This window comes from Nicrophorus vespilloides, unplaced genomic scaffold (genome assembly GCF_001412225.1).
Source record: "Nicrophorus vespilloides isolate i.1.1-1 unplaced genomic scaffold, Nicve_v1.0, whole genome shotgun sequence".
In the NCBI taxonomy this organism is placed as follows: domain Eukaryota; kingdom Metazoa; phylum Arthropoda; class Insecta; order Coleoptera; family Silphidae; genus Nicrophorus; species Nicrophorus vespilloides.
The window spans coordinates 640-20,909 of NW_017097950.1; the positions used below are offsets into that span (position 1 = coordinate 640).

The 20,270-nt window shown below is 38.1% G+C and overlaps 2 protein-coding genes across 6 annotated transcripts; one reads left to right on the forward strand and one right to left on the reverse strand.

The window, feature by feature from the left end:
* Window positions 1–743: 743 nt before the first annotated feature.
* LOC108561394 (torsin-1A-like) lies at window positions 744–2,178 on the reverse strand. The gene is made up of 5 exons (XM_017919307.1): window positions 1,957–2,178; window positions 1,627–1,892; window positions 1,275–1,575; window positions 1,065–1,212; window positions 744–1,000 (listed from the first exon to the last, which is right to left on the reverse strand). The coding sequence occupies exons 1-5, from the start codon at window positions 2,105–2,107 to the stop codon at window positions 865–867; spliced, it is 1,002 nt and encodes a 333-aa protein (XP_017774796.1). The 5' UTR covers window positions 2,108–2,178; the 3' UTR covers window positions 744–864.
* A 221-nt stretch (window positions 2,179–2,399) lies between these two features.
* Window positions 2,400–12,693, forward strand: LOC108561393 (spectrin alpha chain). 5 transcript variants are annotated; one of them, XM_017919301.1, is made up of 14 exons: window positions 2,400–2,532; window positions 4,204–5,898; window positions 5,961–6,249; window positions 6,312–7,243; window positions 7,302–7,436; window positions 7,497–8,186; window positions 8,243–8,524; window positions 8,585–8,632; window positions 8,760–9,104; window positions 9,163–10,862; window positions 10,931–11,413; window positions 11,494–11,517; window positions 11,676–12,276; window positions 12,384–12,693. In XM_017919301.1, the coding sequence occupies exons 2-14, from the start codon at window positions 4,237–4,239 to the stop codon at window positions 12,510–12,512; spliced, it is 7,320 nt and encodes a 2,439-aa protein (XP_017774790.1). In that variant the 5' UTR covers window positions 2,400–2,532; window positions 4,204–4,236; the 3' UTR covers window positions 12,513–12,693. The 5 variants fall into 5 exon arrangements, with proteins under 5 accessions (XP_017774790.1, XP_017774793.1, XP_017774794.1 ...); XM_017919302.1 differs by lacking the exon at window positions 2,400–2,532 and adding an exon at window positions 2,846–3,102; XM_017919304.1 differs by lacking the exon at window positions 11,494–11,517.
* Window positions 12,694–20,270: the final 7,577 nt, after the last annotated feature.

Here is a 20,270-nt window from a genome sequence, read left to right on the forward strand (position 1 = left end):
TGGATACATAACATGACATCTAGTGTATTTGAGCTGAAGTCATGATTCGAACAACTATTACTATGTTATCAGCACCATCTTCTAGTGACCCAATGAACTATACCATGAGATCATTTTCACATTGCAGAAAATATTAATAATGATCAGTAAATTATGAAATACTAATTAGACTAATCTACAATTATTATGTTTTTAAATTAATTATTAATTTTAATTACACCATTAAGGCCTATGTAAGATAATTGAAATAAGTCAACGTTTGGCGTCATCTACACAATAATAATTTTCATATTTTCCGATTTTCTTAGAAACTATAATAGATTGAATCAATTCAATAAATGCATATGTTTGGGGAATATAGCGAGATTTGTACATTGCTGTGGTTTCATCCATTTAGCTGTAATTCGTAAGTTCTTCTTGTGAAATGGGTTGCATAACTCACAAACTCCGTATTTCTTATCGGTGGCAATCGCAAACCCGACAACCGAAATCCCAACGTTTGAAATCCCGAGTGTATCGAAATCCCGACTATGTCAAAATCCCGACTATATCGAAATCCCGACAGTGGCTTTGATTATTATAAATTTCTACAATAACATTTTTATGGTAGTCGGGATTTCGATTGTCGGGATTATGGTAGTCGGGATTTCAAGCGTAAGGACTTTAATACAGTCGGGATTTCTTTCGGTTGTCGGGCTTGCTTACGTATAAGAAGGTTTATTAAAATAAATGAGTTTATTGGATAGGTTTTAATTAATATCAATTTAATTATTTTAAATATTTATATATACAACATGTAAAAAATAAGTACAAATTAGAGTTGTACGTGAATTAGCTGAATGTGTTTTTGTTCAATTGTACTTTTTAAAGTTCTTCCTTGGAATTCGATTTTCTATACTTGTGCGCCACCAGGGCGACCTTCTGACTCAACCTCTTGCATCCGGTCTTCGAATACTTCCGCTCCGGTTCCGGTCCCCACTCGATGAAATCCAAGACTTCTCTACAAATCGATGCAAGCAAGAGATTAAAAAAAAAGTTCACCATCGCCGTAAGAGTAAATTTACGTGATCGCCTCTTCGCTCGGTTTCTTGATCTGCCTCATCTCGAAGAGATTCACGATGCACAACCGCACGTGCTCCATTTCCATCGGCAGAAACGGAATGTAATGATCGATCAAGTTGCTCTTAATCGTATCGGAATGATAGAATCCACCTGAAGCAAAGAATGAAAATTGAAGGAAATTTATTAAGTAAACTAATTAGACGCGAGCGCACCTTTCTCATTAAAAACTCCTTTGGAGATGTGCTGTTCGAAATGTTTCAGTTGAATATCTTCCCTTTTGATCCCTTCCTTCCAAAGTTTCAACGTTTCGCGCGTAATAATGCTGCCTCCCGTATTCGATAGGAATATGAACACGCACTTCCTGTAGTCCACCTTATCCACGTTCTCGTTGTAATCAATCATCGGCTTGATCACATCCAGAACTCGATCAGGCATTTTGTCCACCTCGTCGAAGATGAAGATCTGATACGGACATTCGCTCACGTTACCTTTAATCCAATTATACAAGTTCTCCTAAAATCGAACGCTTATTTGAGAAAATCAATTTACGAATGCAGCACATACTCTATATAGAGGAACATCTTTTTCTTGCGGGAAATGCACTCTCCCCATGAAGTGATGAACAAACCTGCTGTTCGAGCCCTTCAGATAGACACTCTCCTTTATGAACCTGGTGATATAATTCTTTCCGCTCCCCGGCCATCCATGGAAACTCAAGGTTAGAGCTTTCTGTGCATGCGGACTGTCCCAATGTGATTTCATTGCTGCAATGACAATCTTATTGGCCAAATGTTGTCCATAAATGTTGTAATACAATAGGTTCTCCAATTCTGCATTGCAAGAAGGAAAAAATCATTAAACATTATATCGTTGATTACATCAATAAATACTTACTGTAAAAATCTGCTTTGATCTGCTTGCGGCCACAGCACTCACCGAACAAACACACAACATTATCATGAAAAAATTCTCCAAAGCTAAAACTGATCACAGACTTGGTTAGACTTAAAACTAGAGTGGTGAATAAAATTGATTTAAAAGACATTATTTTAATTTCAACTTGTACTGTTTCCTTTTTTTTCTGTGTAAAGGTTGATTTGAGGTAGTGGTATAACGTCAAAAATGATAACGTGTGGGTTGTCCAACCCAATTGCTCTTGGTTACCATATAAATCAACAACAGGTACCTAATTGACTGTGCGGAAACTACAGGTAAATTTGGTTAAAATTCAAAACCATTTTTCTATATCAAGTGATGATTTTATCATGATCCACGATGATTGGTATAACTATTGGTGTTTTGAGGATGGCAGCACTGATGATCTGCAACCAACTTCGCGGTGCAGAGGGGAGGAGCAAATTAGTTGTCGAAGAGGAGCCATCTTGCTGAGTACGAGCTGCGAACCAAATGAGGATTTAAGCGAAGGAAGTTCGGATTTCAAGTGAAGTGCAAGAGATTTTTAACAAACAGGTAAGAATCTACACCGTCCTCTTTAAAGTCTTCAATAAAACTGACCCTTAACTTAACTGTTAAATTTACCGAAAGGTCAAAGGCCACACCCCACATACGTGCATTCCTATTGGACGAATATGTCATCGCTGCGAACGTTTGTTTTCCTCTCCGGTAACGCTATTAATTATAGCCCGGAAGTCCTTTATTATTGTTTTATCGCAATTCCTGTTGTTGTTGCGTTTCCTGTATTGGTTAGAACGGTGCGGGGGGATTGGTGCATTGCAGTTGGAAAGGGGCTGACCCATTTAATGTTCTGTTTATTGATTGGCGGATGCGACCAGCGCCAGTCTTCGGCTGGACGTTCGTGAGGTCACTCACATCCTACGGTATTATGTCATCGCCGTAATTAAGCCCATCGGCAATTGGGTGACCACTCATCGGGCAAATATTCTCGACGTTTCATAATTCATCGCAAGTCTCGCAGATAAGATTACAATCTCGACTGGATAATATACAGTTGTTGATTTAGTTCACGCCTAGAATATAGTTGTGTGCATCGACCGAAATATACATATATACCTTCGTCAGGTTTGTTTTTCTTATTAAAAATATATTTATAAACACCGGCGCCAGTAGGTCCATAAATATTTATTCGAGCTATTCCCAGACATCCGCAAGGGAAGTTGTCATCTCTATTGATTCTGTTCTATTTATAAATGTTATCTCTACTCTACCCAACCTTCGAAATCAATAGACTTAAGTGTCTCTAAATTGTAGAATTTTTCGTTCTTAAGTTAATTAACGCTGTTAGACTTTAATCCTGCAAACTCACATGACGATGAACTCTTATTGATTGATGACTGTGACCTGCCTAAATTCTAAATTTAGTTTTTGTACAACATAGTATAACATCATTACTTTGCTGACATTAACTTTGATTAGATTAAAACATACAATTTTACAGTCAAAATATGTTTAAAAATTCGTTAATTTTAGCTTGTCTTTAACACTCGTTTATACTTTAAAAACTATAATTTGTATATTTTAAAACTGGAATTTACATAATTCCATTTTGCTAGTTTATTGCATTACGTAATTTAAAACTTTTTTTTTATTAATTCGTGTATATGTTTAAAATCCTTGAGTCTTTGATATTTACTTCATTCGTCCAGTTTATTTTTTTGTTGAATTATTTTATTAGAGCTGAAGTGAAAGTGGATTAAAATAGATGATTCAGTATAGTAATTTTGTTGTTAATGTGAAATGAGCGCTCCTTTCAGTAATGATGTTGTCATCGTGCAGCTGTATATTTATTTACTTAGTTAATATGTGTTATTATACAACGTTCCGTTATTTAACTTTGGATTTAGAGGTCTGAGATCATCTTCATTCGACTGTTTCCAAAATAAAGTACAAGGTCGTTCAGTAATTTCTCGTTTAAATTGCAACGCCCGACTCTTGAAGTTTATATTAAGTGTCATTTACTTATTATGAAATAATGCAATTGAAATGGTTTTAAACTCAAATGTAATTTTGTTAAGAAAAACTGTGCTCTGTATAATTACATTCAATTGACATATTTCCATTGGAGAAAGTCGCATTGTTTCCATTGTGCATTTTAAATTCTACTATATAAGTATTCATCGTACTCTCGCAATGCTTTCATTTTGCTTTTCTTTTCTTTTTCAGAATTGATAGTTTTTTTTATAATTTATTTTAAACATGGATCAAATCCCTCCACCGAAGGAGGTGAAAATCCTCGAGACAGCTGAGGATATTCAAGAGCGTAGGCAGCAGGTTTTAACGCGTTACGATCACTTCAAGCAGGATGCAAGGGCGAAGAGGGAGAAACTCGAAGACGCTCGCCGATTCCAGTATTTCAAGCGCGATGCTGACGAGCTGGAGTCGTGGATCTTGGAGAAGCTCAAGGCCGCTTCAGATGAGAGTTACAAAGATCCGACTAATCTGCAGGCGAAGATCCAGAAGCACCAGGCCTTCGAGGCCGAGGTAGCCGCTCACAGCAATGCGATCGTCGTTCTGGATAACACCGGCAAGGAGATGATCAACCAGAACCATTACGAGTCGGAGACTATTAGGAAGCGTCTGGAGGAGTTGCACCGCTTGTGGGAGCAGTTGCTCTCCAAGTTGGCCGAGAAGGGAATGAAGTTGCAACAGGCGTTGGTGCTTGTTCAGTACATCAGACAGTGCGATGAGGTCATGTTCTGGATCAAGGATAAGGGCATGTTCTTGACGACCGAGGAGTTCGGTCACGATTTGGAGCATGTCGAGGTTCTGCAGAGGAAGTTCGATGAGTTCCAGAAGGACATGGCTTCGCAGGAATACCGCGTCGTCGAAGTTAACGAATTGGCGGAGAAGCTTCTCCACGATGGACACCCAGACAGGGACACGATTGTTAACAGGAAGGAGGAATTGAACGAGGCTTGGCAGAAGCTGAAGCAGATGGCACTTATGCGTCAGGATAAGCTGTACGGAGCGCACGAGATTCAGCGCTTCAACCGTGACGCTGACGAAACTGTCGCATGGATCGCCGAGAAGGACGTCGTTTTGTCTTCAGATGATTACGGCAGAGACTTGGCGAGCGTGCAGACTCTGCAGAGGAAGCACGAAGGCGTCGAGAGGGATTTGGCTGCTTTGGAAGATAAGGTCACCACCCTTGGAAAGGAAGCGGACAGATTGTGCGGAATTCACGCCGATCATGCCGAGCAGATCCAAGCCAAACGCGATGAGATCGAGGATTACTGGCAGAGCCTCACTGCCAAGGCCAAGGAGCGCAGGGAAAAGTTGGACGAGTCGTACTTCCTGCACAGATTCTTGGCTGATTTCAGGGATCTGGTTTCCTGGATCAATGACACGAAAGCCGTCATCTCTGCCGATGAATTAGCTAAAGATGTATCCGGCGCTGAAGCTCTGTTGGAAAGGCACCAAGAACACCGTGGTGAGATCGATGCGCGCGAAGACAGTTTTGCAGCTACCATCAAAGCCGGCCAACAATTGCTGGAACGGGGACATTACGCAACGGACGAAGTCAAAGAGAAACTCTCGACTTTGGAATCCGACAAGAAATCGCTGCTGGCTCTGTGGGAGGAGCGCAGAATCTTGTACGAACAATGCATGGATTTGCAATTGTTCTACCGCGATACCGAACTTGCCGACACATGGATGGCCAAGCAGGAAGCTTTCCTGGCCAACGAAGATCTAGGCGATTCCTTGGACTCAGTGGAAGCTTTGATCAAGAAACACGAAGATTTCGAAAAATCCCTTGCTGCCCAAGAGGAGAAAATCAAGGCCTTAGACGAATTCGCAACGAAACTGATCGATGGCGAGCATTACGCCGCTGACGATGTAGCCCAAAGACGTTCTATGGTAATTATACCACAAACACTAACAGAGTTTACTTATTATTGAAATAATTTATTTTTTTGTAGCTGTTGGAAAGACGTTCCGAATTGAAAGAAAAATCAGCGCAAAGGAAGTCCTTGCTGCAAGATGCATCCAAATTGCAGCACTTCGAGCGCGACTGCGACGAAACCAAGGGATGGATCAACGAGAAACTCAAGTTTGCCACCGACGAGAGTTACTTGGATCCAACCAATCTTGGCGGTAAATGGCAGAAGCACCAGAACTTCCAGCAGGAGTTGAACGCCAACAGGACTAGAATGGAAGAAATCACGTCTACCGGCGAAGAGTTAATCGAAGCCAAACATTACGCAGCTCGTAAGTTAACTGCAATCTTCAATTCTAATCTTCAATATTAACTTTATATTTAATTACTCTAGCACGTATTCAATCTCGCATGGATGAGATCGTAAAACTGTGGGAGACTCTAGTGCAGGCCACCGGCAAAAAGGGATCTAAATTGGAGGAAGCAAACCAGCAGCAACAGTTCAACAGAACCATCGAAGATGTCGAGCTGTGGCTCTCCGAGATCGAAGGACAACTGATGTCTGAAGACTACGGCAAGGATTTGACTTCTGTTCAAAATCTGCAAAAGAAACATGCCCTCCTCGAGGCCGACGTTGGCTCCCATCAAGATCGTATCGAAGGAATCAAGTCTGCGGCCAATCAATTCGTCGAAGGCGGACATTTCGATGCCGACAATATTGCGCACAAGCAAAAGATCTTGACCGATCGTTATTCCGCTTTGCAAACACCGATGGCTGTCAGGAAGCAGCGTCTGTTGGACTCTCTTCAAGTGCAACAACTCTTCAGAGACATCGAGGATGAAGAAGCGTGGATCAGGGAGAAGGAACCGATCGCTGCCAGCACCAACCGAGGACGCGATTTGATCGGAGTTCAGAATTTGATCAAGAAACATCAAGCCGTCTTAGCCGAGATTAATAACCACGATGCTAGGATTTCCGCCGTTCTTGAAGCCGGAAAGCAGATGATGGAGGATGAACACTTTGCCAGCGAAGAGATCCGTAATCGCGTTACCGCCCTCAATGATCACTGGGTTCAGCTGAAGGACAAAGCGAGCCAGCGCAAACAAGACTTGGAGGATTCCCTTCAAGCCCACCAATACTACGCCGATGCCAACGAGGCAGAATCCTGGATGAAGGAAAAGGAACCCATCGTGAGCAGCATGGATTACGGAAAGGACGAAGATTCTTCAGAAGCTTTACTTAAGAAGCACGAAGCTTTGATGAGCGACTTGAACGCTTTCGGCAACACCATCGAAGCTTTGAAGGATCAAGCGCAAAGTTGCAGAGTAAGTTATACTAATTTCAACAACAACAATGATAACTAATTAATATATAATATTATAGCAACAAGAACCCCCAGTCGTCGATGTCACCGGAAAGGAAGCAGTCGTTGCTCTTTACGACTACACTGAAAAATCACCAAGGGAAGTATCCATGAAGAAGGGCGATCTTCTTACTTTACTCAATTCCAATAACAAGGTAATATTATAATCAATCAAACATGTATTTATATATTAACCTGATTTTATAATTAAATAGGATTGGTGGAAAGTTGAAGTTAACGATCGCCAAGGATTCGTTCCCGCTGCTTACGTGAAGAAGGTCGAGGCTGGTCTCACTGCATCCCAGCAGAACCTCGTCGATAACAATTCGATCTCTGCTCGTCAAGCACAGATCAACTCTCAATACGAAAGGTTGATTGGGTCCGCTCGAGAACGTCAAAACAAGCTGAACGAAACCGTGAAAGCTTACGTTTTGGTCCGCGAAGCCGCCGAGCTTACCACCTGGATTAAGGACAAAGAGATGCACGCCCAAGTGCAAGACGTCGGCGAGGATTTGGAACAAGTGGAGGTTATGCAGAAGAAGTTCGATGATTTCCAGACCGACCTGAAGGCAAACGAAGTGCGTTTGGCCGAGATGAACGAAATCGCCATGCAATTGGTTACATTGGGACAGACCGAAGCAGCTCTGAAGATCCAGACCCAGATGCAAGATTTGAACACCAAATGGGGTTCTTTGCAGAAGTTGACCGCCGAAAGGGCCGACCAACTGGGATCTGCCCACGAGGTTCAGCGCTTCCATCGCGATGTCGATGAGACCAAGGATTGGATTCAGGAGAAGGACGAAGCCTTGAACAACGACGATTTGGGTAAAGATTTGCGCAGCGTCCAGGCTCTGCAAAGGAAGCACGAAGGTTTGGAGCGCGATTTGGCTGCTCTTGGTGATAAGGTAATTTTTTATCATTTATTAAATAATCATAAGTTATTCAATGATTTTGTGTTTAGATTAAACAATTAGACGAGACTGCCAATCGTTTGATGCAAACTCATCCAGAAACCGCTGAAACTACCTTCGCCAAGCAGAAGGAAATCAATGAAGAATGGACCCAGCTGACGGCTAAGGCTAACAGTCGCAAGGAGAAATTGTTGGATTCCTACGACCTTCAAAGATTCTTGAACGACCATCGCGATCTCTTGGCTTGGATCAATTCCATGCTGGGTCTGGTCAGTTCAGAAGAACTCGCCAACGACGTGACCGGCGCCGAGGCTTTGATCGAACGTCACCAGGTAAAAAATTCTTGAATGAACATCAACAACTCGAGTTATTCAATTTGTTAAAAATTCTAGACTCTCAGATCAGAATTAGATGCACGTTACGGATATATTATACCACAGGTAGTAGTAGATCCGTGTGTTTGTGCTAAACACTAACAAAACTCGCTTATTGTATTTACATTGTCTTATTTAAAGCTTAATGTTGTGTGAGAATTTGCTTAACGCTAACTTCATTAATGTGATTTAGGAACACCGCACCGAAATCGACGCCAGAGCTGGAACATTTTTGGCTTTGGAACAGTTCGGACAGCAACTGCTTAGCTCCAACCATTACGCCAGTCCCGAGATCCAAGAGAAACTCGAAGACCTCAACCAAGCCAGGGAGGAATTGGAGCGCGCCTGGATTCAACGCAGAGTCCAGCTCGACCAAAACTTGGACTTGAACTTGTATTATCGCGACTGCGAGCAAGCCGAAAACTGGATGTCCGATCGTGAAGCTTTCTTGGCTTCCGAAGAAGTAGACTCCAAGGGCGATAACGTCGAGGCTCTTATCAAGAAGCACGAAGATTTCGACAAAGCTATCAATGCACATGTAAGTCAACCGAAAATTCCAGATTAAAATTAGATTTCTTATTTTATTTCATCAACAGGAAGAGAAGATAGCCGCTTTGCAAACTTTGGCCGATCAATTGATCAACAACGAGCACTACGCTTCGCAACAGATTGACGATAAGAGGAAGCAAGTTTTGGATAGGTGGAGGCACTTGAAGGAGGCTCTCATCGAGAAGCGTTCGAAACTGGGAGAAAGTCAAACCCTGCAACAGTTCTCCAGAGATGCCGATGAAATTGAGAACTGGATCGCGGAGAAACTGCAACTGGCAACTGAAGAGAGCTACAAGGATCCAGCCAACATTCAATCCAAACACCAGAAGCACCAAGCCTTCGAGGCTGAGCTGGCTGCAAACGCCGACAGGATTCAATCAGTGTTGGCCAATGGAAACACCTTGATCGACAAGAGACAATGCGCCGGATCCGAGGAAGCCGTTCAAAGGCGTTTGGAATCTATCGCCGAACAATGGGAGTATTTGACCCAAAAGAGTAGCGAGAAGCTGTTGAAGCTCAAAGAAGCCAACAAGCAAAGGACTTATATTGCTGCTGTTAAAGATTTGGACTTCTGGTTGGGCGAAGTTGAGAGTTTGTTGACCAGCGAAGATGCCGGCAAAGATTTAGCTTCTGTTCAGAATCTGATGAAGAAGCATCAATTGGTCGAGGCCGACATCCAAGCTCACGAGGAGAGAATCAAGGATATGAACGAGCAAGCCGATTCTCTCATTGAAAGTGGCCAATTCGACACTGCCAGCATTCAGGAGAAGAGGCAATCGATTAATGAACGCTACCAGAGAATCAAGAATTTGGCCGCCCATCGTCAAGCCAGATTGAACGAAGCCAACACTTTGCATCAATTCTTCAGGGATATTGCCGACGAGGAATCCTGGATCAAGGAAAAGAAACTGTTGGTTGGTTCCGATGATTACGGTCGCGATTTGACCGGTGTCCAGAACTTGAAGAAGAAACATAAGAGGTTGGAAGCTGAGCTCGGTTCTCACGAACCGGCCATCCAAGCCGTTCAGGAAGCTGGTGAAAAACTAATGGACGTTTCCAACTTGGGCGTTCCAGAGATCGAGCAGCGCTTGAAGGCTTTGAACCAGGCCTGGGCTGAGCTTAAGCAGTTGGCAGCTAACCGTGGTCAAAAGTTGGACGAGTCATTGACATACCAACAATTTTTGGCTACTGTTGAAGAAGAGGAGGCATGGATCAGCGAGAAACAGCAATTGCTCTCTGTAGAAGACTACGGCGACACCATGGCTGCTGTACAAGGTTTACTCAAGAAACACGATGCGTTTGAGACCGACTTCCAAGCTCACCGTAACCGCTGCAGCGACATTGGCGATGCCGGTAAGAACTTGATTTCCGAAGGAAATCATCACGGAGATAGCATCAGCCAACGTTGCCAGCAATTGCAATCAAAACTGGCCCATTTGGATCAGTTGGCCGCTCGACGCAAGGCCAAGCTTGTCGACAACTCTGCTTACTTGCAATTCATGTGGAAGGCTGACGTTGTTGAGAGCTGGATCGCCGACAAGGAAACCCATGTCAAGAGCGAGGACTTCGGAAGGGATTTGTCTTCTGTGCAGACTTTGCTCACCAAGCAGGAGACCTTCGATGCTGGTTTGACCGCTTTCGAGCATGAGGGAATTCAAAACATCACCGCCCTCAAGGATCAACTCATCGCCGCCAATCACGATCAACAGAAGACGATCCTGGACAGACACCTCACCGTCATCGAAAGGTACCTTATTTACTTTGTTGCTAATTGTACAGTTATTTCTTCAACGTTTCTTGTTCTCTTTTTTGTAGATGGCAAAAACTTTTGGGCGACTCCGATGCCCGGAAGCAACGCCTCTTACTCATGCAGGACCAGTTCCGCCAGATCGAGGATCTGTTCTTGACATTCGCTAAACGCGCTTCCGCTTTCAACTCGTGGTTCGAGAACGCTGAAGAGGATCTGACTGATCCGGTCCGTTGCAATTCCATCGAGGAGATCAAGGCTCTGAAGGAGGCGCACGCCCAGTTCCAAGCCTCCCTGTCTTCCGCCCAAGCAGACTTCGAAGCTTTGGCAGAGTTGGACAAGAAAATCAAGAGCTTCAATGTCGGCCCGAATCCTTACACCTGGTTCAACATGGAAGCTTTGGAAGAGACCTGGAGAAACCTGCAGAAGATCATCGAAGAGAGGGACATCGAATTAGGTAAGGAGGCGCAACGTCAAGAGGAGAACGATCTGCTGAGGAAGGACTTCGCCAAACACGCCAACGCTTTCCACCAATGGCTCACCGAAACTCGGTAAGTTTATACACCGCAATATTTGAATAATCTTAATGGAAAAGAATCGAACCACTTTATATATCGATATTACGTTTCAGTTACCGCATTCTTGGTTGGGATGGGTAAATAATAATTGGATGTTCGACTGCAATTAATTAATTAACGCATTAATTTGTTTCTGTGGTTTTAACATTAATTATTAATTGTTTTCTTAACCGATGTGGCTGTTGTAAATCTGCGATTGTTGCTCAGTTTTTTAACTTTTCATTTCTACTTTTAGTACGTCTATGATGGAAGGTTCTGGATCTCTGGAGCAACAGTTGGACGCAACGAAACGCAAGGCTGCTGAAGTCAGAGCTAGACGCTCCGATTTGAAGAAGATCGAAGATTTGGGCGCAATCCTAGAAGAGCATTTGATTTTGGACAACAGATACACGGAACACTCGACTGTCGGTCTCGCCCAGCAGTGGGATCAATTGGATCAGCTGGGAATGAGGATGCAGCACAACTTGGAACAGCAGATTCAGGCTCGCAATCAATCCGGAGTCTCGGAGGATGCCCTCAAGGAATTCTCCATGATGTTCAAGCATTTCGACAAGGAAAAGTCCGGTAAATTGAACCACGGCGAGTTCAAGAGCTGCTTGAGAGCCTTGGGTTACGATCTGCCCATGGTGGAGGACGGACAACCTGATCCAGAGTTCGATGCAATTCTGGATGTTGTCGACCCGAACCGCGACGGATACGTTTCCCTGCAAGAGTACATGGCATTCATGATCAGCAAGGAGACGGAGAACGTGCAAAGCTCTGAAGAGATTGAGAAAGCCTTCAGAGCCATCACCGCCGGCGATAGACCGTACGTCACCAAAGAAGAATTATATGCTGTAAGTATCCATTATCTTATCTACAACTAAAAGTATTTATAGTATCAAGACCATACATTTTAGTGATTGTGAATTATGTGTATTTAATGTTCTTCTTTTTTTTTTAGAATCTTACCAAGGAAATGGCGGATTATTGCGTGGATCGTATGAAACCTTTCGTGGAGCCCAAGACGGAAAGACCTATTGCAGGGGCTCTCGACTACATTGACTTCACCCGAACCCTATTCCAAAATTAAAAAATCTATATAATCACAGAAATTTCTATTTAAGCATGCACACAGCATTAAATTCTCCTATAGACGATTCTATATTATAATTCAGACTTCAATTCTAGGTGGCTTTAGAATTACGGCTGACAAAGTGTATTGATTGAGCTAACAAATGTAGCTGCTAATGCAATATAAAAATGAAAACATATATATCTAAATCTATATAAAATATAAGAAGATTATATAAGGAGTTTAGTGTTTGCAAACAAACAAACAAACAAAAATATAATACTAATATGCATATAAATGTGTATTTTGTTCTTTTACATATATTTTTTATTACTATTTATTGACTTGAAAACTTGGAGCAGGGGCGGCACTCGCTTGGTGTTTAATCTATTTCAAGGTTGTTAGGCTTTTCTTGCTGTTCTTTATTTTTATTATTATTATTTTCACAAACTATATTTGTATTCTACTTTTATTATCAAGCAAGTATTAAATATATATCTACAAATATATCTTAACTAAATGCATTTAATTATGTACTTTTTTGTTTTAACACTTATTAATAATTACCTTAAGAAATTCTTAATACTGTTATGAACATTTTCTTTAATATTTTAATAACGTAAAAATACGGTGCTGTGGAATATGCAAACGTCTGTCGTGATCTACGGTGCTACATAAATCTAAAATTGGTTTTAATACCACAAACCAAAAGTGAATAATATGATTTATTATATATCAATATATGAGGAATTGTTATGGACTTTATCATTGCATAATCAAAAATACGTGAAGTTTTATAATTTTCTAAAGTTACCGACATTGCAAACGTATTCCAATACAAAAACAAAAATTCATAATTGACTTCATAATTATACTTGTATCATGCGTTTATATAGTTAACCAAACGTACTTTCTATCGTTTATTGCAAATATAAATGAAGGAAGAGTAGAAGAAGACTATAAGTAATTAATCAATAATTTTAATAGAATGTCGTGTTTATGAATATTTGAATTCGTTGAAATTGTAAGGACAATAAATAAACAGTTGAATAAAAATAAACTTCAGAGAAAGACTAGATAGTTTTAGAATTCTCAGAAGTTTTTCAAATGAAAGCGTTACAATTACGTGCAACAAATATGTATATTTTTATCATTTAATATAAATTATGTCTAAAGTTGGGTGCACACTACAATTCGTAAAAAATCAAATATTTAGGCAAGATCAAAAATGACAAGTATTAAGAATGAAGCATACTTGGTTGCCTACGATGAGATCATCGTAGGAAACGATAACGGACATCTATGTACATTGTGTCAGCAATTATCAGCAAGATAATTGTGCGATGATGATTTATGTAAGGGTACAACGTCCATCGTAAACAAAGAGCGCAATTGCGTTTCGTGGAACGGCAGATAATGATAATTACGGTTTAGGAATGGAAGCAGAAAAGAAACGTACACATGCACAGAGAAAGAGATACGTGACTGTATGCGACTGTGTGTGTGTTTATATATATTGAAGAAGAAAAAAAAAACCCGAACAGAAATACCGATAACTCTATAACAGATATACACACGCTCTCGTGCCTAATATGCCTTTTCTTTTGAGCTCTTGCGAAAGATTGTAAAATATGTGTCATTCGCTGTTAATTTATGCACATTTTGTGTGCTAGGCGCGCCCGTAAAATACTTATTTATAAATAAATAAGCGTGGTGAGAGCGAGAAAGAGTGAGCGAGAGATATGCCCAGAGTGGGACTCGAAAGGTCCACATACACACACTCACTCACTCACTACATTAAGTGAGCGAAGTGTGTGAGTGTATCTCATTTGCATGTTGATAAAATTTTCTCCTGCTGCTGTTGCAGCAGCAGCAGACAAAGCGGCGATTCGAAGTCGTCGTCGCTTGTACGTAACGCACGTTACGATTCCAGGCACTCGTACTCTATTTTTGGGGCGTCCGCATAGAGTGTGTTGTTAGATAACTGCGGCGCGCGGTGACAAAGGATGCTCATGATGATGATGATGATGGTCAGGCAGGATGAGGACGGGGTAGAGAGCAAGAGGAGGATCGGTCTCTTGGAAAGAGCGCGCACCTGCACCGCCTTGGCCCGAGTCCAGGGAGACTTATTTCGGGCGCGATACGAAATGACAAATTTATATAATTTGCCTGGCCCACCTCTCTATTTTCGATGCATCACAACAGCAGAGGCAGCGTTGAAAACCCATCGGAAATATATATATACATATTATATATCGTGAATTACGAGCGGACGCATGAATTACACGACACGGAACTTATTAAATCACAATGCATAAAGAAACATTTCTTCATCTCAAACAACAAAACCAATTTAAAGATCGTTTCTAAATCTTTACAAACAACTCTCACATATCCTACCTGTAACTGTCAGCTACATTGTAACCTACTTTTAATGACGTTTTACCTGTCATCATCAAAGATTAAACAAATCCAAATTCCATCATTTCTACCAATTCATTTTATATATTGATATATTTATCATTCAATTTTTGAATAGTTTTTACCATTTCACTATGTATCTTATCTATAAATGTCTTCTAGAATCTTGAGTCTAGAATCTGGACAACAACCTAAACTAAAGACGTTTTAACTGTCAAGTTATGCTAACATTTGATCATTAAAATTGTAAACATATTTGATACCTTTATATGTTTGTAAACTAAATATCAAACATCAAACCATATATCGAGATTACATAATTAGTTTCTAACTAGTTGTACCAAATATATCATTTGATTTCTGAATAGTTTTTACCATTTCACTATTAATATCCTAACGTACACAAATTCAAAACTTTATATCTTTATACTAAATACCAAACAGATTACATAATTAGTTACTAACTAGTTGTATTTAACTACTTTTGCTTTGTTTATACCTTTCACGTAACTGTCATCAATTTTCTAAATAATGATCTACATTTAATGACGTTTTACCTGTCAGAATCAAATATTATAGAAATTAAAATTCCATCATTTTGTACTAAATATATCATTTGATTTCTGAATAGTTTTTACCATTTCACTATTTATATCCTAACTATAAATAACATGCACAAAATGACGTTTTTTAACTGTCAATCATTGAAATTGTAAAAATATTCAAACCTTTGTACCTTTATACTAAATACCAAACATAAAACCATACATTCAGATTACATAATTAATTTCTAACTAGTTGTATTTAACTATTTTTGCTTTGTTTATACCTTTTACGTAACCGTCATCAATTTTCTAAATAATAACCTACATTTACTGATGACGCTTTATCTGTCAAACTTTAGTGTTAAACAAATGCTATAGTTCATTCAAAAAGTGAATATATTTTCAGAACTTTCGTACAATTATATTTATATGATTTAAATAAGAAATTAATTTCTATTTTCATCAAAGAAACGCAAATATTTCCAATTGATTATTCATTTTGTATGAGAAATAAATCATTTGCAATAACAAACATTTATTTGCCAACATTAACTGAACGATACGATTACATAACTTATTTCACTTTATTGATCCTTCAATACGTCATCACATTTAAATAAATATGTAAAGATCACCTGTTTTCAATTTTGTCAATTTTGACAACTTTACCTGTAATTTATACTACAAAGTAATAAAACCATACTTAACTGATAAATCTTCGAAAAAGGAAACGATGCCAAATGTTACAGCAGAAGTTCTCAAATTGGAAGAAGAATAAAACTCTTAAGTTGGTGATTATTTTCTTTTTTATTAATAATAATATATCTATAAAATATTTGATATAAAATATTACAATATCTATTCATAATATATATATATTTATATAAAAAAAATATTCATTTCAATATATTTATATATAATATAAAGCCCTGCTCTCTCTTTCTCTTGTATATAGATTTGTTTTAATATATATATATTTTTATATAATCATCAAACATTATTTACAATATTCACACATAAATCCTGTTGTTTTCTTTCATAATTACATTATGATCACATGATCTACAGGAGAAACTTACAAAGATATAAAAAACAGAACTTAATTATACAAATTAATAACTCTATATATGTACAACATAACATAATTCAAGAAACAGAAAATCTTTTAAATATTTTTTATAAATAAAGGAAAGAAAAATCATAGATTCGAACGCAAACAACTGTCACAAGTCAAACGAAACTAAATTACAAAAAAAAAAAAATCTATGGCGTCTATTTATTAATAATTATATAACATTTGGGAAGACAATTTTCATTTTGTTTGTGTATTTTTTTTTAAATTAAATTATTTAGTTTAATCTCTATAAATATATAATCTTTCATTTAATATATAATCTATATGTATATAAATATAATAATTACGTTAATATATTAATAATAAATTGCTGTTCGTCATTGATCCAATTACTTATTGCGTTTTCTCTCTAGTATTTACGAAATACAAACTTAAAAACTAATATTTACACTCGTTTTTATTAATTATTATTTTGGCACTAAATCGTTTATACAACAACAAAAAAAACGACAACAAAATGGAGTGTAAATCTGAACATCCGGAGAGATTGGTTAAGGCGGTAAATTCAAAAAATTCACAAGGCACGATCGAAGAACTTGTAAGTAGTCAAAAATAGTATTCACTCTTAAAAAAAAATACTATACAATATCAAATATGTTATATATGTGAGCAAAATGTATCGGATTTTTGCGGTTTACAGCAAAAACATTTTCAAATTATCTGACGGAAAGTCCGTTTTTGGTCAATTGCGTTTTTCCATCTTTCGAGGCCTCCAGATTTTCCGCGTGGGAAAAAACAAAAGAGTCGTTTTCATATAAAACGATGATACATATATATTTTCCATTTCGAAATCAACATCACTTTAATTGATAACGAGGCGAGCGATATTTGTATCTTTCGGCACATTTATCGCGAGATTAGAGGCCTCGCATTCACGCTTTTCATCATCATCATCGCCATCATCATCAATATTATTATTATTACTGGACTCTCCGACGTTTTCTCTTGCCTCGCGCTTATCCCGATTTATTTTTGGACCTCGACTGGATGGATGGAGCGACAACAAGGAAAGCGCTTCAATAATTCAACCTGAACATCACCTTCTTTTTTTCTTTTCTCTAAGTTCAATGTTTGTATTACATCAAGAGAAAACGTGTTATTCAGATGGAAAAGAAACATTTTACTTAGATCATCAACAACTCTTAAACATTCCTCAATCAAATCAACGCAATAATAATATCTCTTTTGTTTCCATAGCTACTCGTTTCGTAACTAGGTGATAATAAACAAGTGATAATCATGTAAGTCAAACATAACCTAACTTCAATTACATCATCGCCATCTCTTTGACAACTCTTTTCGTAAATAATGTAACTATGATCATCATCATTGTCAAAATCACTTGAAAATTTGTTTTTTTTTTTAAATTTTGTAAACTTCAATCGTAAATATAAACTTCTTGCAAATGATACTAAATCAATATAATCACTTGAACATTCAAATTTCATAATCACAATATAAAAAAAAATTGATAGAAATCACGTAAACAAAACATGATCGCCAATGTCATCACCACTTGACAACTGCACAGTTTATAGCATTAATCAAATCATCATAAAATGAATATTCCTCGTTTCCATAACTACGTGATCAATAGCTAAATTGAAGTCCATATCTTTATCGAAACCACTTGAACGCGAATTGAAAATGAAATTAGGTCACACAAATTTTGTCAAATATGACATTTTTTTCGCTTAAAATTACCTAAATTAATCGAAAATTAAAGTAACATAATTTGAATAGCACTTTTTTAATTAGATTGATTTGTAATTAACAATAATTGTCTAATTCTAATTGAATTTTGCTCTTATTGACACAATCATTAAACATTGATGCAGGATGTTTATGTTCTAATAATAACGTCATTATGATTGTGACTGAAACTGTTGACCATTTACTAAAAATGTCTATTGATATAACGATAATAATAGTTTGAAATTAATCTATTTTCGGGTAAACAGAAGCAAAATGTCAATTGTATGACGTTCTGTATTGAAATGTCACAGGTTCGAACGTCAGCATCATTTGATAATCACGTTGGCATATGGCACGCGCCTGGCGCAATGCAATAACAATAGCCCATCCACGATCGTCGTTTGATCGTTGCCGCGGAAACCGCGTGACACATTGTCTCCGGAGATGTCATCAACGAATTGGCACCTGGTCGTTCTGTTTTACCGTTTGGACGGCAGCGCCAAATCGGAACGTATAAATAACACAGCGACAACAAAAAATGCGTTCATTATTTTTAAATTCAAAAGACAGAACGAGGAAAAATAGGAATGACTGCTTCAAGGCGTTTGCTTGCTTTTGATCTCCTCCTCTTCCTCCTCCTCCACCGATAAGGGGAGAACAGAGCGTTAGTCATCGTGACCCGACTAAAGAAGGATCGCGTCATGACAGCTAGTCATCATTGCCCAGATAAAGTTAGATTGTTATCTGTGTGTGTGTCCATGGAAACGAATAGAAGTATACATTTTAAGAAAAGAAAAGTTGAAATTGATTGATTGCTAAATACGATGAAGTAAAGAACAAAGCAAAAAAATAACTATTCAGTGTATCAACTTGCAAACGAGGATGTTGTGCACGACTTGATAACAACACAGTTGCGCTTGTGAATCAAACAGCTGCCAGCTGCTGATATAAATAATTTGTACGATCTTACGCAACGTGTGGAAAAGGAAAGAATGAATATATATATACATCTATATAAAAAAAACAGAAATCTGCTAATAGAGGTCATAATCGAAATCAAGTGCTAATTCGCGCACAACCATAAACATTAATCTGATCTTTACCCTTGAATCTAAATCACAGAGACAGCTGACATCTCGAAACATTGCATAAACAAAGTGCTCTAACTTGAGCAGAGTTCAATTTTTTTTTGTAATAGTGTCAGTCGATTGATTAAAAAACAAATGTAACATTTTGACATTTCAGAATCGACAGTTTATTGGTTTAGAAATGCACAGCGCATTTGATTTAATTGCTTTTGGCATTAAAACAAGTGAAGTTTATAATTATTCACGTAGTATCAATTGACTTTTTTTTGTTTTGCCCCACACTTCACGTCTACTTTTAGAATTTTTGTTACATTGGCGTTGATGATGACAAATGAACAACTTTTGTTTTATTCGTCGTCTTCATTTAATTACTTTCAGTGCTGATGCGATTGAAGTAGTTGTAATTACGTTTAAATGACATAACAAATGTTTAAGAATTGTTGATTTCCTTATATTTTCATATAAAAATTTAGTAATTAATCAAAATATAAAAAATCTTATTATTTAAGATGATTGTAATTTATAAGATTTTCTATGTAATTGATTGGTGTAATGTTTGCATTGAAATTAGTGTAGTTGTGATAAATAAAAAGGGCTATAAAGAATGATGTTGAGGAAATTGTTGAAAAAAATATATGTTTTTATTCTTTCTTGATGCTGACGACGCAATAGCGTTTCGGCCTTGAGGCCGCCATCTCTGGTTAAAGTGTTAGTTTCAGTTGTTCTCTTTTAGTGTCTAATAGTATATCAGTTAAAATTTAGTTAAAGCAAATTTTGGAAAAATATATATATATATGATTTTCTTCTTTTTCTAGATATATATATATAATAGACTCTTTTAGGCTTAATGTAAATATATAAAAAAAAATAATAATAACTAACAAACTACAGT